At 44.8% G+C, this 24,555-nt stretch overlaps 2 protein-coding genes and 2 long non-coding RNA genes across 4 annotated transcripts; 3 read left to right on the top strand and 1 right to left on the bottom strand.

The window, feature by feature from the left end:
- Nucleotides 1–1,093: 1,093 nt before the first annotated feature.
- Nucleotides 1,094–5,916, bottom strand: LOC136750159 (uncharacterized). Its single transcript, XR_010816828.1, has 5 exons — nt 5,809–5,916; nt 4,637–4,816; nt 3,195–3,269; nt 2,658–2,703; nt 1,094–2,146 (listed from the first exon to the last, which is right to left on the bottom strand). It is a non-coding gene; the product is annotated as an uncharacterized LOC136750159 (long non-coding RNA).
- Nucleotides 4,804–8,180, top strand: LOC136750158 (uncharacterized). Its single transcript, XM_066704983.1, has 6 exons — nt 4,804–4,891; nt 5,314–5,553; nt 5,752–5,997; nt 6,363–6,497; nt 6,873–7,055; nt 7,191–8,180. The coding sequence occupies exons 1-6, from the start codon at nt 4,865–4,867 to the stop codon at nt 7,311–7,313; spliced, it is 954 nt and encodes a 317-aa protein (XP_066561080.1). The 5' UTR covers nt 4,804–4,864; the 3' UTR covers nt 7,314–8,180.
- Nucleotides 8,181–20,155: 11,975 nt separating this feature from the next.
- On the top strand, nt 20,156–22,411 carry LOC136749036 (uncharacterized). Its single transcript, XM_066702975.1, has 6 exons — nt 20,156–20,243; nt 20,663–20,902; nt 21,101–21,346; nt 21,712–21,846; nt 22,198–22,344; nt 22,397–22,411. Exons 1-6 carry the CDS (start codon nt 20,217–20,219, stop codon nt 22,409–22,411), a joined length of 810 nt encoding a protein of 269 aa, XP_066559072.1. The 5' UTR covers nt 20,156–20,216.
- A 4-nt stretch (nt 22,412–22,415) lies between these two features.
- On the top strand, nt 22,416–23,631 carry LOC136750589 (uncharacterized). Its single transcript, XR_010816900.1, has 2 exons — nt 22,416–22,506; nt 22,642–23,631. It is a non-coding gene; the product is annotated as an uncharacterized LOC136750589 (long non-coding RNA).
- Nucleotides 23,632–24,555: the final 924 nt, after the last annotated feature.

Genomic DNA, 24,555 nt, shown 5'->3' with positions numbered 1-24,555 from the left:
AGTCAATGACCAGAAGTGACAATCGTTCAGTGTGTAAAAGTCCAATGTGTAAAGTAACAGGGAGTGTTTTCTGAAAAATTTGACCGGAACCTATAGGCTGGTTGTCAATGGCTCTGACACGAAGAGAAGGGGCACAAGGAGACAGGGGAATATTAAGATGATGTGCAGTTGCCTGATAAATGAAGTTTCCTGCCGATCCTGAATCAATCAAAGCTGAAACAAAAGCACATTTTGCCCCCAGCTGAACCTTGGCTTGAATGCAGCATTGCATTGATGTTATGAATGGACACTGTCCAGTCATAGCAATTACTTCCGAAGAATCCACTGGGGCACTAGGACGGATTGGGCAAGAGTTGCAGAAGTGTCCCGGCTGACCACAGTACAAGCAATGTTGTTGTTGGAGTCTCCGTTGTCGTTCCTCTGATGACTGGTGGGTGCAGCCAACCAGCATCGACTTCACTTCAGTAACTGTGCTGGGTGTGTGTCTGGATCTGGCTGGTTGGCGAGGATTATCAGGAATTTGATGTTTCTGCCTTGTTTTCAATAAATTATCAAGTTGAATGGCCAACTGAATGAGCTGCTCTAAGCTAAGGGCTTCATCTCTACAAGCAAGCTCTGCCTGCAGATCGGAATGTAGTCCCTGTCGAAAAACTGTGAGAAGAGCCCATTCACCCCATCTACTATGGACTGCCAGGATGCGCAACTGAAGAGCGTAGTCCGCTGCAGACAAGTTGCCCTGGTGAAGTTCAAGAAGTTGCTCACTGGCGTCTTTCCCCTCAGCTGGGTGATTAAATAAATTAAAGTGGGTGAGGAATGCTGTCAGGGATTGGGTGATCTCTCCTCGCTGGGTCCAGACGGCATATGCCCACTGAAGAGCCTTCCCAGTGAGGAGGGAGATGATGAAGGCGACTTTAGCCTCCTCAGTTGGAAAAGAAGCAGGCTGATGAGCGACATATAAAGAGCACTGTAACAGGAACCCTTCACACTGATCCGGGGAGCCTTTGTATTTGTCAGGAACTGCCAGGCAGACTGGTCTTGCTCCAATTGCAGGTACCCCAGCTGTACACGATGTAGCAGGTGATGGATTGGATTGGAAGTTCATATCTAGGTGGTTCAGGGTGGTCACAATGTGCTTCAGCAATGTGTCATGCTTACCAAGCAGAACACCCTGTGCGGAAATGGCTGTATATATTTCTGAAGGCTCCGCTGGGTCCATATAAGGCTAAGCCTTCTGTCAGGGGTGTCACAGAGAGACAGGTGGGATGTTTTTAGGACCCACGTGCGGGGCAACAAAGAAGACCAAAAGCAGGCCGGTAAACAGGTTAAAGGGGCAATCCAGGGACTAATAACCAAGTCAAAATAACAAGCAGAAGGTCTGAGATCAGGCAAACAAGACTAGACAGGAAACACAAAAGGCAAACGCGAATACAGTACAGCACTGGAAGCAAACAAGACTTAGCAGAAAAGGAAGGGAACAAAGGGGTATAAATACTGAACTGGGTAATGAGGGGCAGGTGTGGTAATTGATCAATGATTGAAAGATGCTCATTCAATAAGCAGCTATGGCAAGAGCGACATCTGGAGGTGAAGGCTGAGCAGAAGTCATGACAATAGTCATCATTTAATAGAGATCCCACAAATATGGAGAATGTATGCAAACAGTGGGTATTCAAGTGTTATTACCTTATTTTTAATTTTTACTATTACTTTTTATTACTATTAGATATTTTGAATATGCATTTTCCACAATATGTGTTGTTATTTCCAAAGGTTGTAAAATAATTAGTGGAATTGAGTCAGTTGTCACTTACAAAAATCTCAAACCAGTGGTATTTAATTGGGTCAGCAACATGTTACAGATGAGACAGAAGGAAGTCACGCTGCTTGTGCTATGAGACCTGCGGGCAGCAGCGTAGCGTGTAAGCATCCTGAACTCTGTCACAGAACCTGTGGCTTTCTGTTTAACACAAAGAATACATCAGATGAAAGTCACGTTGAAAGCGATCACTCTGATGCATCTAGGGCAGTGCAAGACAGTTCCTCTGGTCAGTTCACCTGCTGTTTCAGACGGATGGAGATCTGAGTCTGGATTGGAATCTCAAGGCCACTTCATTTTGGCCAGGATGAGGCTGCTGCCCGTGAAAATCTGGGAGAGGAAACATGATCGTTTTAGTGCACATGTGCTTCACAGACCTTTGTTAATTGCTTGATACCCCAGCTACCCAAATAACGTGGTGTCAACATTCTAGTAAAATGAGCACAGAAGCTCTGGCGATACACATGTGCAGATGGAGGCTGGCAAAACACTCTAAACTAAAGTATGTCTCTTCTATAATCGGACATGCAACAATCACAGAACATTCACAATTCCGTGGGGTGAGGGCAACGTGTTTCCACAACATTTTCCTGACGACAAATTTGACGACATTATCTCACTTGGCTTATATGCAGGAGGGGAATTTTTCCTCACCCTGACTGGAGACTGTAAATGTGCACAGACTTTGTAGTGATTTATTGATTCTGTTAGGTTACTGTATGTATATATTAGAACTGTATATGCTGGGTTTATTAATCCACCATCATACTACATTCATTCATGTGTTCAGCGTTACCATATACTGAACACAGGGATAATTAGAGCATAGGACACTGCTTACTTCAGCTTTCTGCTCTGTATAAGTGTTCGACAAAACCTTTCAAACCCTGTATTGAAAAGATGAGAAGAAATACATATAAGACAGGCGCTGTGGGGTGAGTTAAAAAGGGAAGTTATTTATTTATTTATTTGAATACCTCTATTTTCCTTCAAGATATTCTCTTGATTGTTCAACTTAATTTTCCACTTCTGGGGTAAGCTATGTAAAATGTTATTATTATTATTATTTAGTTATTAGCAGACACTCTTATCCAGGGTGACTTACAAAACATAAGAGCATTATAAAAGTGCAATACAGTCTAGAATTACAGATCAAAGCATAGTACAATTTAAAAGTTCAAAATTACATAAGTACATACAAATATGGGTTTATTATTGTCTTTTATATTAAATAGAAGTAGCATTTAGTTTATTGTTAATAATGTCTTAACAGACATGCTCTTCCTGGGTGACGTACAGTTCACACCAGAACAATTTAGTAGTAGTATCTGTTTCATTTTTATCTTATTATTACCTTTATTAAACCGATAATGTTTACCTTAATCTTGTAGAGCCCTTTCCCTAAATCGACCAGGTCCTCTGTGGTGAGATTGTTGGCATCCAAGGAAATTAACTACAAGCAAATGCGACAAACATGAAACGCATCCCCAGTGATGGACTTCGATGCAACACACAGTATCGCCCTCAATAACTGAAAATAAAAACTGGAGTTATATATGTGCATCATGGAAACACAGCACACCTATGATTCCTATGAATGAGGGTAGCAAAACGTCTGCCAAATAGGCGGACTGGCCATCGGGCAATTCTGGGAGCAATTCTTTGGCAATTCAAATGCCAGAAGGGCCAGGACATTTGTCAGTTTGTTTTGCCGGTCGATTCCCAAGTGGGCTGGTCGCCCCGTGTAGATAACCTGACACCGCACATCGCCAAGAAGCCCCCCTACCCCCCCGGACTGCACTTCCTCGGCACCCAGAACCGCACATCGCCAACACCCCCCCCTACCGGACTGTTTGAGTATCTAATGTAGTTTCTGCTGACAGAGCTGGTAGCCCATTGGGAGCCCTAAGCAGGAATGTTTTTGGGTGCCCCTTCACATGCACACCTACTAATAATACATTTTAAAAACAATCAATGTTATACATCTGTGTGGATTGAATACTGGGCATTACATTATACGCTTGTCACTAAAACAGTACAACATGACATACATTGAACAAAGGTTGATTTTACTCCCTATTTCGTTGTCTTCTAGCACATCCTCTAAAGGAGTGGATGGGTATTCCCAATGTCTTTGAAGCTAGGTATCAAATATACTTGTATTTTAAAAGTAATTCAATCAATTTTAAAAATGTAACTGAAATGTTATTGTGTGGTCTTGTATCAATGTGGAAATGGGGTAATAGTCTTATTAAACATTAATATCCTTCCAAAAGGATGAAATAAGCTAGACACAAGAAAATGCGGCATTTCAGTTTATATATTTGATACAGTTCAGGTAAAATATAAAGAGAGAATACACACAGGGATACCAATCATCATCACCAGTTAGTGCGCTGCTTTCAGTTCGTTGCAATTGACTCTTTTGGTTTTGACAAGGCGCTATAAGTTAATACATTATTATTAGGAATATTATAAATGCCATTTTAACATGTCCACTCTTTCAATTATGTAATTATTCTTAACCAAAAGACATAGAAAACAAAATGAATGGATCCAAGAACAAACCGATATATATATATGAAAATGCTGGCAGAAGCCATTGTCAGTGCAGTGTCCTCTCTGTCTCCTGGCCACACAGCTGCACAGAGGGGCTTCTACCGGTATTTGCATAACGGGACAGAGGCATGGGGAGAGCGCCCCCTGCAGGGAACAGGACCCTGCTGGACAGGACTGGGGCGACTGGTCAGCCTGTAAATAGTTGTATGGACATTATAATGATCTGTAAGCAGATATTTAAAGATCGATGGCCTCCATTACCTTTGCCCAAGGGTAAAAGATGGGCGTGGCCAAGGCCAGGGGTCATGACCTCGAGCTGCCGGCAACGTCCTGTGTAGTTATCCACGCCCCTCTGTTGTGTGCAGGCAACGTCACAATGGTATCTCCATGGTGAACCGGCTTATAGCGCGCTGAAGACTCTATTGCTCATTCGGATTAAACCTGCGGACGAAGGAAGAAGCGTAAAGACTGCCATCCTCTGGTTCATCCATGAATTACAGAAAAAGAGAGAAAGCTGTGAGTTTGTCCTTCACTGGTGTGTCGCTGTGTTGCTAATGAAGTGCTGGGTGTATTAGTGCTTTTATCCCCGCTAGATGGCGCTGCAGTTTTATTATGCTTCTTGTGTTTCGATACGGTTCCTCCTTGCTCCCTTTCCCGGAGCCCTTGACTGTGAGCTACATCTCCGCAGCACTGTTACCGTCCAGGATGTAGGACCTCACTTACTGCACTCACCTGTGTACATTGGACATTGCAATTTGAAAACGGTATTATTTTGAATTTGTGTTGACTGATGCCTTTTACTTAACTGTATTTGTGCACTTTGTTTTGCACTTATGTTGTAAGTCGCCCTGGATAAGCGCGTCTGCCAAGAAATGATGATGATGATGATGATGATGACGATGATACTCATGTGTGTGCGGTGTTTGTTGCTGTTGCAGTACTACGCTACGCTACGCAGCGCCTCTGCCGCCCTGCCCGTCGCGGACTTGTTCTCCTGCGCGGAGTGCGGCGGCTTCGTGCAGCCGCCCATCCTGCAGTGCCGGGCCGGGCACCTGATCTGCCGCCAGTGCCGGCCTAAGCTGCGCCGCTGCCCGGGCTGCTGGAGCCGCCTGAAGAGCAGCGCCCGCAACCTGGCCATGGACAAGCTGGCTGCGGTGCTCGGCCTGCCTTGTGAGGAGGTGAGTCCGGGCTTCAGCCTCTGATTGCAGCTTCGTCATCCGGAAAACATCGCTCTGTCTCTGTCTTACTCGTGGATGTTGCTCTGCGCTTTCTGACTCCTGTTGATTTATTGTGGAAAAACAGCTGCTTGGATGTGGCGCTATTTGTGCTCCGTTTCCTTCACTAATGACTGATGTGTTTTTCCTGCATTGCATTAGCGCTGCAGCGTTTCAGCCGCCGCTGCCCTGTCGGCCCAGGCGGCGGAAGTGACGGACCTGCTGGAGTGTCCGGCCTGTTTCCACTTCGTGATGCCGCCGATCGTGCAGTGCCAGGCCGGGCATCTGATCTGCCAGCAGTGTCGGCCGAAGCTGCGCCGCTGCCCGGCCTGTGAGGGCTCTCTTGAGGTCCCCATCAGGAACTTGGCCCTGGAGAAAGTGGCCGCGACGCTTCCCATCCCCTCCGAGGTGAGACTGCACTTCGGCCCGAGTGAAGCTCCTCCTCCGGCAGCCCGGGCAGCTCGCTTGTACGAGCACAGATTGAGAGGCTGACACTGAGCATGCGCCGTGTGCGCTGCCTCAGGCACTGAGATCTCATTACAGTGGAGTTTGCTGTCTGTAGCTGCCAGTCTCTGGCAAAAACCCCATCTTAGAGAAAAAGTCTCTGAAGTCGCTTCACAGAGTCAGTGGCTCTTATCTGCGTGTTGCTGAGGTTTGCGCAGGTTTTCGCTGCTTGTGCGCAACCGCAATGCGAACCGATTTCCAAATACGACTTGATGCGCTGCAAGGACTACTACACAGCTCCGTGCTAATAAGTGTGAACCCACATGCAGGTGGATCCGGAGTGGGACGATGCCTGGAGGCAATTCTATATCTCGGGCACCGAGGTCATCCTCAAGAAGACGTTTCTGCACCGGGCCAGAGAGGCGCTCACGGTGCCAGGCTGGAGAAGGAAGACCCACACAGAGGTACATTGTACTGTCTGTCCCTCTCTCATATTTAAGCTGCTTTATTGTCGTGACTGACAGATATCCAGCAATTACAGCAATTAAACATGACATATATATATATATATATGGGAAACAATAAATGAATCACAATGTTTTATAAAGTGTATTACAGAATAAATACAATCGTAGTATACATAAACATTTACTTTTTAATTATTATGAATCAAACTGAACTAACTAACCCCTACGGTAGGGGCCTCTGTATTGGGCATCCAGTGCTCTCTCTCTCTCTCTCTCTCTCTCTCACTCTCTGCAGTGTTCATGTACTGCAGTGTCCGGTCAGTCAGAGTGTCTCTGCTGTACTGGATTAACTCCCCTCTCTCTCTCTCTCAGGTCAGGTACACGTTACTACACAACACCATGGAGGATGAGGAGCAGATTCCCGCCGGCCTGGATGTGACGCCCGCCTGCCTGGATGTGACGCCAGCCTGCCTGGATGTGACGCCAGCCTGCCTGGTTGTGACGCCCGCCTGCCTGGTTGTGTCGCCCGCCAGCCTGCATGCAGCACCCGCTGTGGTACGTACAGTGGAGCAGTCCAGCCCTGGAGCTGCATAAACAAGGACACACTGATTGAGCCAATGGATGGATTATGATCCTCTTCCTCTGCTCTGTGGCGTTCGTACTGAGAGACTCTGCCCTGTCTGCACACAGGACCCGGCCACACAGCCAGGAGCAGCGGCCCCGGCCACAACCCCCTCCATATGGAAGCGCGCCCGTACCTTCCTCTCCAGTGTGTGCAGTGCGATTTTCCGGAGACGAGGGACCAGGAACTGAGAGGAGAGGAGTCTGCGGACGTCCCATCAGTTATTGCTGGGGGACGGGGGGCAGATCCTGCGGAGACGCCAGCCCCGACCACAAAACCCTCCCAGTGGACGCGGGTCCGAGACTTCGTCTCCCACCTGTTCAGGGCGAGGGACAAGAGAGCGTGATCTGGACTAGTGTACTGGAGTGCACTGGAGGCTATAGAGTCCACTGCTGCCCTGATTCATATTTCAATTGAACTGATTGGTGCCCTGATCAAACGTCATCAAAGACCTCGTTCACACTTACTAGGCCGGCCCTGACCCCCTCAGATTTAGTCCTGCTGTTCACAATCACACTGCATCTGCACCTGAAATTGCATAGTGCTGTCACACTAAGGTAGTTCAGAGTTCAATCATAGTTGGTAGGAGAAAGAAAACATAAATTGTGTAGCTGGTAAACTTTCTATTGTTTTTTTTCATCTACTGGGACAATGCAGAAATGTTTATAATTCGAATGGAGGATAAGGTAAAATTGAAGGCGCCCGAAGTACTCGATCGCCACTGTCTGTAAGGATATACAGTTAGTGTGGACAGTAACACAATTGTGATCATTCTGGCTCTGTACGCCACCACAACGGATCTGAAAGGAAGCGATCAAGATGTTCTTTATCCAGAGAAAAGTGCAGTCTAGAGAAAAGGTAGTTTTCCCAGGGAACTGAAAATGCATTTAGTTTATGTCTTCTTTTGAGCTGCAGATGTGAACGCACTTAGGCCTCCTAAATCCTCAAATGTGAACTGGGTCAGGGAAGAAGCAGGACTAAATTTGAGGCTGCCCAGGGCCGGCCTCTTCAGTGTAAACGAGTCTAGATTCTAAAATAAACAATTACAATTGACAATATATGCATGTCTTCTGTTTACTGTCTTGTACTTTGTATGTATTCTCCATGTTCAGGTTGAAGAAACATTCTATAATTAATAGAAATCTAAAGAAGCTGATGACACTGGGGGTTGACACAACCAAAGAGCTTCTGCACAAACTGTCAGAAAGCGTCTCAGGGAAGCTCCTCTGCGGCTCGGCGTCCTCTCCAGGGTCTGGACCCGACTGCAGCTCTGGTGGACTTTCCTGCAGTCAGCAGCCAATCGCACGTCCCTCAAAACTTGAGACTTGAAATCCATACATTAATTAATCTATTTCAATCGACCGATATCCTTATATGAACTGCAACTGCATACGTTCTTTGAAATTGTTGCATGTTGTGTATATATTTTTGTTCAGTGTATATATGTAATATCAAGCACATTTTTTGAAATAGAAAATATAAATGACAATGAATGACAGTCTGTTTGTTGTTTAGAGTGTTGTGTGCTTTCGTTTGGCAGGTGTGTACACTACCTTGTTTCTTTCCTCCTCTGTCACTTGCTTACAGAATGCAAACACTCAGGGCTTTTATCTACCAGCTGTATGAGATATATTTCAAATGACCTCTCCAGCAAAAGGAATCCATGTTGATCATTAGGATCATGAATCTAAAAATATATTCAGAATTTAAAACCATGATCCTGCATTGCACCATTGTATTGAAATTCTTCTAATTACACAACCTGTTGGAGATGGACCACAAGTAATACTCCAAGCACCATAGGAAGTGAACCTCAGGGTTAAATAATGACTTCAATTAGAATAAGAATGCCAATAAGACAGTTTGATGATGTTTGTTTTCCAATATATATTGTTTTCCAAGCAACAGGGTCTAGGACCCAAGCGCAGGGCGAAACTTAAAGCAGATATTAAAGGATTGGAAATTGTAAAGGTACAGAGAGGATAACACAATAATCAAAGTCAACAAGTCAATCAGGAGGTCATGGGATCAGGCAATCAGACTAGAGTAGGCAAATCCAAGAACCAGTAAAACAAGTACACAAGCAGAGTCACGAACACAGAACTGCTCAGACTGTTACACAGACAATCAAGCAAGACTTCACAATGACTGTTGGTAACAAACAGGTTCATATATTGAAGAGAAGGGCTGGGGGCGGAATAGAGACAGGTGTGTAGAGTGATTGGAAAACGAGGAGCAATTAATTAATCAGGGTGAAGGAGAATGGCAAGTTGTGGTGAATAGTGACCTCTGGTGGGGAGTGAGGGAATGTCATGGCTGGGCATGACCCCTACTCTGGACCAAAGATGAATCTAAACTATTTTTTAAGAGCATGAAAATGATAACCTTGTGAAAATCCATTATTCCAATTATTATTGGTAATAGCTTTTTTGCGAACTCTTGCTCACACCAACAATGAGGTCTGTGTGTGTTTATTTTATTCATTATTTCTGACAAATCACATTTCTTTTGCCTCAATTCCATGCTCAGTATAAGTGTTCATAATTGTGGTTCAAAGTGCTAAGTTTCTTTCACAAAGTGTGTACAACAGTAGTGCTGCTTTGTATTATACTCATTGTGGTCCCTTGTTATTTCATTAGTATTATCAATAAGCCTGTTTTATATTGCAGAAGTTCATTTCATGCAGATTTCTTATGCGATTGATTTTTTTTATTGTTTAATGCAGGATTTGTTTTAAATAACATTTTACGTGTCTGTTTCATATTAAATTAAGTGTTTTAATAGTTTTCTTCAATGTTATACAAAAATAAACAAATGGAGTTTTCCTTTTTTATTTTGTATTCGGTACTGTGGCTATCCCTCACGTTTCTGATTAAGCTAAGCCACTTGGTATTAAGAGGACAATGGATTCAATTTCCACATCCTTGAATGCTTCGTGTCTCTGTAATATGATATGCATTCTGTTCAAACACGTCTCAGTCTTGTCTGTTCCTCCTCAATACATTCTTGCAGTTGAAAGACCATCAATTGTGTGCATCATTCATTTGAATCCCAATAGCAAAATGTATCTTCTTAAATATCCACAAAATGATGACATTCCTGTTGCAAGGGGATTATGTTGTTCGACAAATTAATAAGTAGTGGGATATTTGCTAAACATAACTACAGTTAGCTTCTAAAATTGAGTTCAAAAGCAGAAAATGACATTTACTTGATAAATGAGCAATAAAATCAATGTATCTCAAATAAATACTACAGAACAAAGATACATATTTTTCGTACTAATAGGAACACTTGTATCCCACAGCAAATGTCCTCCAGGCTGCCCCTCTACAGTACGTAGTATGTAGTCACCTCAGATACCTGTAATCACCAAAGATAGATTTTTCTCAGCACTACCAAACATACTAATTGAATCTATGCTTCCCACTTCAGCTTGTGAAAGTAGGGGTTCTCAAACTTTTTGGTTGATGGACCCTTTTTTGAAATGCAACATTAATCGCAGACAGTTTGACCAGCTCTTGTTGTGCCTTTCCACTCAACCGACAGGTTTACATAGCAAAAGTTTAAAATGGATCTAGAACCCAATCGTATTCCTGCATCTTTAAATGTTTAAAGTAAATGCCGAATTAACCTGCCAAAGTTGAAAGGTGGGCAACAATAGTGCCTCTCACACAGTCAATTGTCTTGCTGTTCGTATCCAGGAATTCTGTCAGTTGTGGAAACATATCAGAGTTTCCATTGATCACTCTTGTTTTCCAAATGTCTAGTTTCTTCATACATGATACAATCTTGTCACTCACCTCTAGTATGGTTGCATTGCCCCCTTGTGTGGACAGATTCAGGGCATTCAACAAGTTAAACATGTCTGCGAGTTATGCAAGCTTTGTGATCCTTAGCGTGCCAGAAAAGTTTGTGGCAAGTGTAGGATTATGCACAGAAAGAAATCCCAGCAGCTCTTTGAGAGGTTCAAAAACTCTCTCCATCACTCTGCCGAGAGATAACCAACGCACCTCTGTGTGATACAACAATTTGTCATATTCAGTGCCTGTTTCGGAACACAACTTTGAAGACGGCGGTGAATTCAAAGGCCTGGACTTCACAAAATTCAAAACTGTCACAACTGCATTAGAAAAGCATGTAATTTGGGTTGCACATTCTTTGATGCAAGGGTCTGGCGATGCAGCATACAGTGTGTAACAATCACATTTGGGTTTATAGCTCGTATTCTTGCTACAACACCATTCCTTTTGCTTGTCATAGCTGCCACATCATCTGTACAAACAGCCACACACTTCTCCCAGTTTAGAGACTCAGCTTTCATGAAATCATCCAGTATTTTGACAATGTCTTAAAGAACATAAGAACACAAGAAACTTTACAAACCAGAGTAGGCCATTCGACCCATCATGCTTGTTTGGTGTCCATTAATATCAAAGTGATCCAAGGATCCTATCCAGTCTATTTTCCAATGTTCCCACATTTTCAGCTTCAACCACATCTCTGGGGAGTTTGTTGCAGATTATGACAACTCTCTGTGTGAACAAGTGTCTCCTGATTTCCGTCTTGAATGCCTTGAAGCCCAATTTCCATTTGTGTCCCCGGGTGCGTGTGTCCCTGCTGATCTGCAAAAGCACCTCTGGTTTGAAATCGTATTCAACAAAAACAATGCCATTACATTGTGTTGGCTCTGGACTTATAATCTGATGTTCAATTTGATTTGTCAGTGTGTTGAAACTGTCACTTGCAATGAGAAAAGACTCACAAGTGGACTGTATTTGAAATGCAATCATTGTCCAACTTTTTCGTTGATGATTTTCTTTATAATAACCTTCATCAACCTGGTATAGATGGGGATAAGAAGTGCAGACACTTCTACAAATGTAAAAGCTTCTTAACATGTGAAACGTTTCAAACAGTATGACGAAATGAAGTCCTATTCAGCCTAGTCACGTGACTTTGTCATTTTGATACAGACTTCGTAGCAATGTCTCGAAACGCTACGCTTCAAATTATTCGAAGTAGATTTGAATCGGTATTTCGAGTCTGACATCAATAGCAACTGTATCAAGTGATTTGAAAGGCAGCAGTCCTCCTGACATCAGTGAGGCAATATACAAATGAACCCATCGTCATCTTTGATCTGCAGTTCAATAAAGGTTATGGGAAAATAATGTGTCGATCTGTACATGTCCACAAATATGTGGTCATACATTTTGCTTTGTCACCAAGGTATAAGCAACATTATGTAACAGTTTAGACCAGGGCCGTGCACAGACATTTTGTGGGACCGGGGCTCTAGCAAAAAAAGAGGCACCCTACACCTCGGGGGGGCACTGACAGGGGCACTTGTAGAATCGCAGGGTAGAAAGGTAGGGGCCCAAGCCCCCCCCATGGGTTTATTTGTGCACTTGCACAAATGGGGTTTAGACTCAATACTGAATGTTGAATTTATACATTAAGTCATATTTACGTGATGTCACCTCAAATAAATGCAATTAACAATAAGTGTAGTCTACATTGCATATAGCCTAGATATAGTCAACAGTGACATGTATTTCCTATTCATATATCTAGGGATGTGGTTGTGTGATGATCCAAGTGATGCTGATATAGAGTATAGCCTACATTTTGTTCATCAGACAGATATCCTTGTAATGGTCTTTGTAACAGAGGGCAAGAAGACAATATCTTGGGAAGTGGAGAGAGACGTATGTGCTTGTATAAACAACAATAGTGCTTGTGTTGAAGAGGCAAATGTGTTGGAGGAACATGATTACACAACTGGTGTAATTTTTCTTTTTTAAATTAAAAATAATGTTTCTACACTGCTGGGGCTTACTCTACCACAATATCTATATATCTATCTATCTGTCTATCACTAGATCTATGTCTCTAGAACTATCTCTAAATCAGTCTATCTAACTTGCTATCTGTACATCTATCTAAGTATCTATCCCTGTTTCTCTCTCCAGAAATAGATTTGTAGACGCTATAGAATACATCTCCTCTGTATAAGCCTCTTTCTTGAGTTGGTTCAGACCTCTTTAAAGTATTATGGGGTTTGATACACCAACATGTATTCCAAATCAATTCGACACTGTCAGCTGCTGGTGACATCATTGTATCGATACATTGTGCATCGGAAGGGTCGATACTTCATGAAACCTGCTTTGAGCGTAACATCACTACTTTTGACTAGTGCCAGTTTGTTTTGAATCTTGATTCCTGGTTTGCCTCCTCTGGATTGTTGGCCTGATTGCCTGACCTTCTGCCTGCCCCTTTGACTAACCTTCTTGCATCTTCTCCATTTACCCTGTCTCTGGCCTTTGACCCGTTGCTTGTTTGACCTCTCTCTTCATCTCCGCACCTGGGTCCTCCTCTCCTGTCTCATGCCTTGCGTTACAGTTCCTATCAGGATGTCACAGTGAGCTCCATACGGTCCCTGTGCTGTACCTTTCTTCACATGCTCCACCACTTTGAGGGCCTTCCTGGCCACCCAGCCGCTCATGGACATGTGATCTTCAGTGGCAGCGCTGGTGGTCCACGGAAGAGTGGTGACACAGCACTTTATTCTCCGATACTGTGGGGACAGGACTGAGCAGCCGCAGCACCCCAAACACCACACCAACCTCACCTCTTTTGGTGTATTTACCTGCTCCCTCTCTTGGGTTGTTCCTGTTTACCAGCAGTGCAGTGGGCGATCATGAACCCTGAGTTCAGGCCGCCCTCGCTGACCAGGAAGGCGGGCAGCTCGCTCAGAGAGGGGTTGCACAGCCGCTCGATCCTCCTCTCGCTGATGGAGGCCTGCTCATGCACCCCAATGACCAGGTAGTCCAGAGCCTGAGGAAACATCTGACCCATGACCACCTTCATAACGACACAGGTTTCGGTTGTCGGGATTCATGCGGACTCCTTCAGCATCAATAATATAGCCCAGGAAACTGATGTGTGTACGGTGAAATTCGTATTTTTCTATCTTGACGTATAGCTTATTCTGTATTAGATATTGCACACCTGAACAATAACGGCGACTTTCAGGCATGCTTGGGTTTAAAAGGGGTTTATTTTCCTTTGCATCTGAAATCACAAACACAGGATGTAAATGTAAATCAGCACTCCTGTCGCACTGCAACCTCGGTCTACTCCTGATGACGCAAACTGTGCGAACCTTACCTATGACCTTTGAGCTGGCTAAACAATTCCGGAGTGACAATAACCATATTTGAATCTCTGAATAAATCTGCATTACAAAATACGTGAGTGTGCAGTATATTTTAAATTACATAGTCTGATCTTATTAAAGCATTAAGCAAAATAACAAAAATAATTAAGGGGGGCAACATTATGAGGGGGGATGTCCACTCTTATGCTTAACATTCTAACGGGGGGGTCCCACATAGACATTGAAGAACTTGGCGTACATGGGAAACGTTTTGGGCATATTTCGCAGAATGGATCAAGATGTCATCAATGTATGCGATGACAAAGTGATTTAAGAAAGGACGTAGCACCTCACTATCAAAGCCCTGGAAGACCGAAGGGGCATTAACCAAACCGAATGGCATTACGAGGTACTCATAATGACCGCTATTTGTTATGAAAGCTGTTTTCCACTCATCACCCTCCTTGATCCCGATTAGATTGTAGCCGCTGCGTAGATCTAATTTTGTGAAGAAGCGGGCTCCACGAACTTGTTCCAGGGCTGCGGGCACTAGAGGCAGAGGATAGCGTTACTTCACTGTGATTGAGTTGAGTCCTCTATAATCGATACAAGGCTGAAGTCCTCCAAACTTCTTTGCCACAAGGAAAAAGCTTGCTGCTGCAGGAGAGGTAGAGGGACGAATAATGCCCAGTTCTAAAGCCTCCTTAACGTATTCCTCCATCGCCTGGGATTCCAGAAGAGATAATGGATAGATTCGACCTCTGGTAGGAGAAGTGCCAGGCAAGAGGTTGATGGCACAGTCCCACGATCGATGGGGAGGTAATTGGGTTGCCTGGGTGTGGTTGAAGGCGGCTGCCAGGTCCTGATATTCGGAGGGAATCTCAGAAGGTGTCGACAGGAGGGGACTCTCTATGTGGGTTGCTCTGCAGGGAAGAGATATACAACGAGGAAAGCAGTTATGCCCCCAGGACAGTATGTCTCCCTCTTTCCAAGAGATGATCGGGTCATGATGGATGAGCCAAGGGAGTCCGAGAATGATCCTGGCTCCCGGGGAGTCAATGACCAGAAGTGACAATCGTTCAGTGTGTAAAAGTCCAATGTGTAAAGTAACAGGGAGTGTTTTCTGAAAAATTTGACCGGAACCTATAGGCTGGTTGTCAATGGCTCTGACACGAAGAGAAGGGGCACAAGGAGACAGGGGAATATTAAGATGATGTGCAGTTGCCTGATAAATGAAGTTTCCTGCCGATCCTGAATCAATCAAAGCTGAAACAAAAGCACATTTTGCCCCCAGCTGAACCTTGGCTTGAATGCAGCATTGCATTGATGTTATGAATGGACACTGTTCAGTCATAGCAATTACTTCCGAAGAATCCACTGGGGCACTAGGACGGATTGGGCAAGACTTGCAGAAGTGTCCCGGCTGACCACAGTACAAGCAATGTTGTTGTTGGAGTCTCCTTTGTCGTTCCTCTGATGACTGGTGGGTGCAGCCAACCAGCATCGACTTCACTTCGGTAACTGTGCTGGGTGTGTGTCTGGATCTAGCTGGTTGGCGAGGATTATCAGGAATTTGATGTTTCTGCCATGTTTTCAATAAATTATCAAGTTGAATGGCCAACTGAATGAGCTGCTCTAAGCTAAGGGCTTCATCTCTACAAGCAAGCTCTGCCTGCAGATCGGAATGTAGTCCCTGTCGAAAACCTGTGAGAAGAGCCCATTCACCCAATCTACTATGGACTGCCAGGATGCGCAACTGAAGAGCGTAGTCCGCTGCAGACAAGTTGCCCTGGAGAAGTTCAAGAAGTTGCTCACTGGCGTCTTTCCCCTCAGCTGGGTGATTAAATACTTCATTAAAATGGGTGAGGAAAGCCGTCAGGGATTGGGTGATCTCTCCTCGCTGGGTCCAGACGGCATATGCCCACTGAAGAGCCTTCCCAGTGAGGAGGGAGATGACGAAGGCGACTTTAGCCTCCTCAGTTGGAAAAGAAGCAGGCTGATGAGCGACATATAAAGAGCACTGTAACAGGAACCCTTCACACTGATCCGGGGAGCCTTTGTATTTGTCAGGAACTGCCAGGCAGACTGGTCTTGCTCCAATTGCAGGTACCCCAGCTGTACACGATGTAGCAGGTGATGGATTGGATTGGAAGTTCATATCTAGGTGGTTCAGGGTGGTCACAATGTGCTTCAGCAATGTGTCATGCTTACCAAGCAGAACACCCTGTGCGGAAATGGCTGTATATATTTCTGAAGGCTCCGCTGGGTCCATATAAGGCTAAGCCTTCTGTCAGGGGTGTCACAGAGAGACAGGTGGGATGTTTTTAGGACCCACGTGCGGGGCAACAAAGAAGACCAAAAGCAGGCCGGTAAACAGGTTAAAGGGGCAATCCATGGACTAATAACCAAGTCAAAATAACAAGCAGAAGGTCTGAGATCAGGCAAACAAGACTAGACAGGAAACACAAAAGGCAAACGCGAATACAGGCTCAGTATTGTCGCACTGGAAGCAAACAAGACTTAGCAGAAAAGGAAGGGAACAAAGGGGTATAAATACTGAACTGGGTAATGAGGGGCAGGTGTGGTAATTGATCAATGATTGAAAGATGCTCATTCAATAAGCAGCTATGGCAAGAGCGACATCTGGAGGTGAAGGCTGAGCAGAAGTCATGACAATAGTCATCATTTAATAGAGATCCCACAAATATGGAGAATGTATGCAAACAGTGGGCATTCAAGTGTTATTACCTTATTTTTAATTTTTACTATTACTTTTTATTACTATTAGATATTTTGAATATGCATTTTCCACAATATGTGTTGTTATTTCCAAAGGTTGTAAAATAATTAGTGGAATTGAGTCAGTTGTCACTTACAAAAATCTCAAACCAGTGGTATTTAATTGGGTCAGCAACATGTTACAGATGAGACAGAAGGAAGTCACGCTGCTTGTGCTACGAGACCTGCGGGCAGCAGCGTAGCGTGTAAGCATCCTGAACTCTGTCACAGAACCTGTGGCTTTCTGTTTAACACAAAGAATACATCAGATGAAAGTCACGTTGAAAGCGATCACTCTGATGCATCTAGGGCAGTGCAAGACAGTTCCTCTGGTCAGTTCACCTGCTGTTTCAGACAGATGGAGATCTGAGTCTGGATTGGAATCTCAAGGCCACTTCATTTTGGCCAGGATGAGGCTGCTGCCCGTGAAAATCTGGGAGAGGAAACATGATCGTTTTAGTGCACATGTGCTTCACAGACCTTTGTTAATTGCTTGATACCCCAGCTACCCAAATAACGTGGTGTCAACATTCTAGTAAAGTGAGCACAGAAGCTCTGGCGATACGCATGTGCAGATGGAGGCTGGCAAAACACTCTAAACTAAAGTATGTCTCTTCTATAATCGGACATGCAACAATCACAGAACATTCACAATTCCGTGGGGTGAGGGCAACGTGTTTCCACAACATTTTCCTGACGACAAATTTGACGACATTATCTCACTTGGCTTATATGCAGGAGGGGAATTTTTCCTCACCCTGACTGGAGACTGTAAATGTGCACAGACTTTGTAGTGATTTATTGATTCTGTTAGGTTACTGTATGTATATATTAGAACTGTATATGCTGGGTTTATTAATCCACCATCATACTACATTCATTCATGTGTTCAGCGTTACCATATACTGAACACAGGGATAATTAGAGCATAGGACACTGCTTACTTCAGCTTTCTGCTCTGTATAAGTGTTCGACAAAACCTTTCAAACCCTGTATTGAAAAGATGAGAAGAAATACATATAAGACAGGCGCTGTGGGGTGAGTTAAAAAGGGAAGTTATTTATTTATTTATTTGAATACCTCTATTTTCCTTCAAGATATTCTCTTGATTGTTCAACTTAATTTTCCACTTCTGGGGTAAGCTATGTAAAATGTTATTATTATTATTATTTAGTTATTAGCAGACACTCTTATCCAGGGTGACTTACAAAACATAAGAGCATTATAAAAGTGCAATACAGTCTAGAATTACAGATCAAAGCATAGTACAATTTAAAAGTTCAAAATTACATAAGTACATACAAATATGGGTTTATTATTGTCTTTTATATTAAATAGAAGTAGCATTTAGTTTATTGTTAATAATGTCTTAACAGACATGCTCTTCCTGGGTGACGTACAGTTCACACCAGAACAATTTAGTAGTAGTATCTGTTTCATTTTTATCTTATTATTACCTTTATTAAACCGATAATGTTTACCTTAATCTTGTAGAGCCCTTTCCCTAAATCGACCAGGTCCTCTGTGGTGAGATTGTTGGCATCCAAGGAAATTAACTACAAGCAAATGCGACAAACATGAAACGCATCCCCAGTGATGGACTTCGATGCAACACACAGTATCGCCCTCAATAACTGAAAATAAAAACTGGAGTTATATATGTGCATCATGGAAACACAGCACACCTATGATTCCTATGAATGAGGGTAGCAAAACGTCTGCCAAATAGGCGGACTGGCCATCGGGCAATTCTGGGAGCAATTCTTTGGCAATTCAAATGCCAGAAGGGCCAGGACATTTGTCAGTTTGTTTTGCCGGTCGATTCCCAAGTGGGCTGGTCGCCCCGTGTAGATAACCTGACACCGCACATCGCCAAGAAGCCCCCCTACCCCCCCGGACTGCACTTCCTCGGCACCCAGAACCGCACATCGCCAACACCCCCCCCTACCGGACTGTTTGAGTATCTAATGTAGTTTCTGCTGACAGAGCTGATAGCCCATTGGGAGCCCTAAGCAGGAATGTTTTTGGGTGCCCCTTCACATGCACACCTACTAATAATACATTTTAAAAACAATCAATGTTATACATCTGTGTGGATTGAATACTGGGCATTACATTATACGCTTGTCACTAAAACAGTACAACATGACATACATTGAACAAAGGTTGATTTTACTCCCTATTTCGTTGTCTTCTAGCACATCCTCTAAAGGAGTGGATGGGTATTCCCAATGTCTTTGAAGCTAGGTATCAAATATACTTGTATTTTAAAAGTAATTCAATCAATTTTAAAAATGTAACTGAAATGTTATTGTGTGGTCTTGTATCAATGTGGAAATGGGGTAATAGTCTTATTAAACATTAATATCCTTCCAAAAGGATGAAATAAGCTAGACACAAGAAAATGCGGCATTTCAGTTTATATATTTGATACAGTTCAGGTAAAATATAAAGAGAGAATACACACAGGGATACCAATCATCATCACCAGTTAGTGCGCTGCTTTCAGTTCGTTGCAATTGACTCTTTTGGTTTTGACAAGGCGCTATAAGTTAATACATTATTATTAGGAATATTATAAATGCCATTTTAACATGTCCACTCTTTCAATTATGTAATTATTCTTAACCAAAAGACATAGAAAACAAAATGAATGGATCCAAGAACAAACCGATATATATATATGAAAATGCTGGCAGAAGCCATTGTCAGTGCAGTGTCCTCTCTGTCTCCTGGCCACACAGCTGCACAGAGGGGCTTCTACCGGTATTTGCATAACGGGACAGAGGCATGGGGAGAGCGCCCCCTGCAGGGAACAGGACCCTGCTGGACAGGACTGGGGCGACTGGTCAGCCTGTAAATAGTTGTATGGACATTATAATGATCTGTAAGCAGATATTTAAAGATCGATGGCCTCCATTACCTTTGCCCAAGGGTAAAAGATGGGCGTGGCCAAGGCCAGGGGTCATGACCTCGAGCTGCCGGCAACGTCCTGTGTAGTTATCCACGCCCCTCTGTTGTGTGCAGGCAACGTCACAATGGTATCTCCATGGTGAACCGGCTTATAGCGCGCTGAAGACTCTATTGCTCATTCGGATTAAACCTGCGGACGAAGGAAGAAGCGTAAAGACTGCCATCCTCTGGTTCATCCATGAATTACAGAAAAAGAGAGAAAGCTGTGAGTTTGTCCTTCACTGGTGTGTCGCTGTGTTGCTAATGAAGTGCTGGGTGTATTAGTGCTTTTATCCCCGCTAGATGGCGCTGCAGTTTTATTATGCTTCTTGTGTTTCGATACGGTTCCTCCTTGCTCCCTTTCCCGGAGCCCTTGACTGTGAGCTACATCTCCGCAGCACTGTTACCGTCCAGGATGTAGGACCTCACTTACTGCACTCACCTGTGTACATTGGACATTGCAATTTGAAAACGGTATTATTTTGAATTTGTGTTGACTGATGCCTTTTACTTAACTGTATTTGTGCACTTTGTTTTGCACTTATGTTGTAAGTCGCCCTGGATAAGCGCGTCTGCCAAGAAATGATGATGATGATGATGATGACGATGATACTCATGTGTGTGCGGTGTTTGTTGCTGTTGCAGTACTACGCTACGCTACGCAGCGCCTCTGCCGCCCTGCCCGTCGCGGACTTGTTCTCCTGCGCGGAGTGCGGCGGCTTCGTGCAGCCGCCCATCCTGCAGTGCCGGGCCGGGCACCTGATCTGCCGCCAGTGCCGGCCTAAGCTGCGCCGCTGCCCGGGCTGCTGGAGCCGCCTGAAGAGCAGCGCCCGCAACCTGGCCATGGACAAGCTGGCTGCGGTGCTCGGCCTGCCTTGTGAGGAGGTGAGTCCGGGCTTCAGCCTCTGATTGCAGCCTCGTCATCCGGAAAACATCGCTCTGTCTCTGTCTTACTCGTGGATGTTGCTCTGCGCTTTCTGACTCCTGTTGATTTATTGTGGAAAAACAGCTGCTTGGATGTGGCGCTATTTGTGCTCCGTTTCCTTCACTAATGACTGATGTGTTTTTCCTGCATTGCATTAGCGCTGCAGCGTTTCAGCCGCCGCTGCCCTGTCGGCCCAGGCGGCGGAAGTGACGGACCTGCTGGAGTGTCCGGCCTGTTTCCACTTCGTGATGCCGCCGATCGTGCAGTGCCAGGCCGGGCATCTGATCTGCCAGCAGTGTCGGCCGAAGCTGCGCCGCTGCCCGGCCTGTGAGGGCTCTCTTGAGGTCCCCATCAGGAACTTGGCCCTGGAGAAAGTGGCCGCGACGCTTCCCATCCCCTCCGAGGTGAGACTGCACTTCGGCCCGAGTGAAGCTCCTCCTCCGGCAGCCCGGGCAGCTCGCTTGTACGAGCACAGATTGAGAGGCTGACACTGAGCATGCGCCGTGTGCGCTGCCTCAGTCACTGAGATCTCATTACAGTGGAGTTTGCTGTCTGTAGCTGCCAGTCTCTGGCAAAAACCCCATCTTAGAGAAAAAGTCTCTGAAGTCGCTTCACAGAGTCAGTGGCTCTTATCTGCGTGTTGCTGAGGTTTGCGCAGGTTTTCGCTGCTTGTGCGCAACCGCAATGCGAACCGATTTCCAAATACGACTTGATGCGCTGCAAGGACTACTACACAGCTCCGTGCTAATAAGTGTGAACCCACATGCAGGTGGATCCGGAGTGGGACAATGCCTGGAGGCAATTCTATATCTCGGGCACCGAGGTCATCCTCAAGAAGACGTTTCTGCACCGGGCCAGAGAGGCGCTCACGGTGCCAGGCTGGAGAAGGAAGACCCACACAGAGGTACATTGTACTGTCTGTCCCTCTCTCATATTTAAGCTGCTTTATTGTCGTGACTGACAGATATCCAGCAATTACAGCAATTAAACATGACATATATATATATGGGAAACAATAAATGAATCACAATGTTTTATAAAGTGTATTACAGAATAAATACAATCGTAGTATACATAAACATTTACTTTTTAATTATTATGAATCAAACTGAACTAACTAACCCCTATGGTAGGGGCCTCTGTATTGGGCATCCAGTGCTCTCTCTCTCTCTCTGCGGTGTTCATGTACTGCAGTGTCCGGTCAGTCAGAGTGTCTCTGCTGTACTGGATTAACTCCCCTCTCTCTCTCTCTCAGGTCAGGTACACGTTACTACACAACACCATGGAGGATGAGGAGCAGATTCCTGCCGGCCTGGATGTGACGCCCGCCTGCCTGGATGTGATGCCAGCCTGCCTGGATGTGACGCCCGCCTGCCTGGATGTGACGCCAGCCTGCCTGGATGTGACGCCCGCCTGCCTGGATGTGACGCCAGCCTGCCTGGATGTGACGCCAGCCTGCCTGGATGTGACGCCCGCCGGCCTGGATGTGACGCCCGCCTGCCTGGATGTGACGCCAGCCTGCCTGGATGTGACGCCCGCCAGCCTGCATGCGGCACCCGCTGTGGTACGTACAGTGGAGCAGTCCAGCCCTGGAGCTGCATAAACAAGGACACACTGATTGAGCCAATGGATGGATTATGATCCTCTTCCTCTGCTCTGTGGCGTTCGTACTGAGAGACTCTGCCCTGTCTGCACACAGGACCCGGCCACACAGCCAGGAGCAGCGGCCCCGGCCACAACCCCCTCCATATGGAAGCGCGCCCGTACCATCCTCTCCAGTGTGTGCAGTGCGATTTTCCAGAGACGAGGGACCAGGAACTGATAGGAGAGGAGTCTGCGGACGTCCCATCAGTTATTGCTGGGGGAAGGGGGACAGATCCTGCGGAGACGCCAGCCCCGACCACAAAACCCTCCCAGTGGACGCGGGTCCGAGACTTCGTCTCCCACCTGTTCAGGGCGAGGGACGAGAGAGCGTGATCTGGACTAGTGTACTGGAGTGCACTGGAGGCTATAGAGTCCACTGCTGCCCTGATTCATATTTCAATTGAACTGATTGGTGCCCTGATCAAACGTCATCAAAGACCTCGTTCACACTTACTAGGCCGGCCCTGACCCCCTCAGATTTAGTCCTGCTGTTTACAATCACACTGCATCTGCACCTGAAATTGCATAGTGCTGTCACACTAAGGTAGTTCAGAGTTCAATCATAGTTGGTAGGAGAAAGAAAACATAAATTGTGTAGCTGGTAAACTTTCTATTGTTTTTTTTCATCTACTGGGACAATGCAGAAATGTTTATAATTCGAATGGAGGATAAGGTAAAATTGAAGGCGCCCGAAGTACTCGATCGCCACTGTCTGTAAGGATATACAGTTAGTGTGGACAGTAACACAATTGTGATCATTCTGGCTCTGTACGCCACCACAACGGATCTGAAAGGAAGCGATCAAGATGTTCTTTATCCAGAGAAAAGTGCAGTCTAGAGAAAAGGTAGTTTTCCCAGGGAACTGAAAATGCATTTAGTTTATGTCTTCTTTTGAGCTGCAGATGTGAACGCACTTAGGCCTCCTAAATCCTCAAATGTGAACTGGGTCAGGGAAGAAGCAGGACTAAATTTGAGGCTGCCCAGGGCCGGCCTCTTCAGTGTAAACGAGTCTAGATTCTAAAATAAACAATTACAATTGACAATATATGCATGTCTTCTGTTTACTGTCTTGTACTTTGTATGTATTCTCCATGTTCAGGTTGAAGAAACATTCTATAATTAATAGAAATCTAAAGAAGCTGATGACACTGGGGGTTGACACAACCAAAGAGCTTCTGCACAAACTGTCAGAAAGCGTCTCAGGGAAGCTCCTCTGCGGCTCGGCGTCCTCTCCAGGGTCTGGACCCGACTGCAGCTCTGGTGGACTTTCCTGCAGTCAGCAGCCAATCGCACGTCCCTCAAAACATGAGACTTGAAATCCATACATTAATTTATTTATTTCAATTGACCGATATCCTTATATGAACTGCAACTGCATACGTTCTTTGAAATTGTTGCATGTTGTGTATATATTTTTGTTCAGTGTATAGATGTAATATCAAGCACATTTTTTGAAATAAAAAATATAAATGACAATGAATGACAGTCTGTTTGTTGTTTAGAGTGTTGTGTGCTTTCGTTTGGCAGGTGTGTACACTACCTTGTTTCTTTCCTCCTCTGTCACTTGCTTACAGAATGCAAACACTCAGGGCTTTTATCTACCAGCTGTATGAGATATATTTCAAATGACCTCACCAGCAAAAGGAATCCATGTTGATCATTAGGATCATGAATCTAAAAATATATTCAGAATTTAAAACCATGATCCTGCATTGCACCATTGTATTGAAATTCTTCTAATTACACAACCTGTTGGAGATGGACCACAAGTGATACTCCAAGCACCATAGGAAGTGAACCTCAGGGTTAAAAAATGACTTCAATTAGACTAAGAATGTCAATAAGACAGTTTGATGATGTTTGTTTTGCAATATATATTGTTTTCCAAGCAACAGGGTCTAGGACCCAAGCGCAGGGCAAAACTTAAAGCAGATATTAAAGGATTGGAAATTGTAAAGGTACAGAGAGG

The sequence above is a fragment of the Amia ocellicauda genome, chromosome 5 (assembly GCF_036373705.1).
Source record: "Amia ocellicauda isolate fAmiCal2 chromosome 5, fAmiCal2.hap1, whole genome shotgun sequence".
Taxonomy (NCBI): Eukaryota; Metazoa; Chordata; class Actinopteri; order Amiiformes; family Amiidae; genus Amia; species Amia ocellicauda.
The sequence above is the reverse complement of the archived record's forward strand: the minus strand, read 5'-3'. Positions and strand labels throughout refer to the sequence as shown.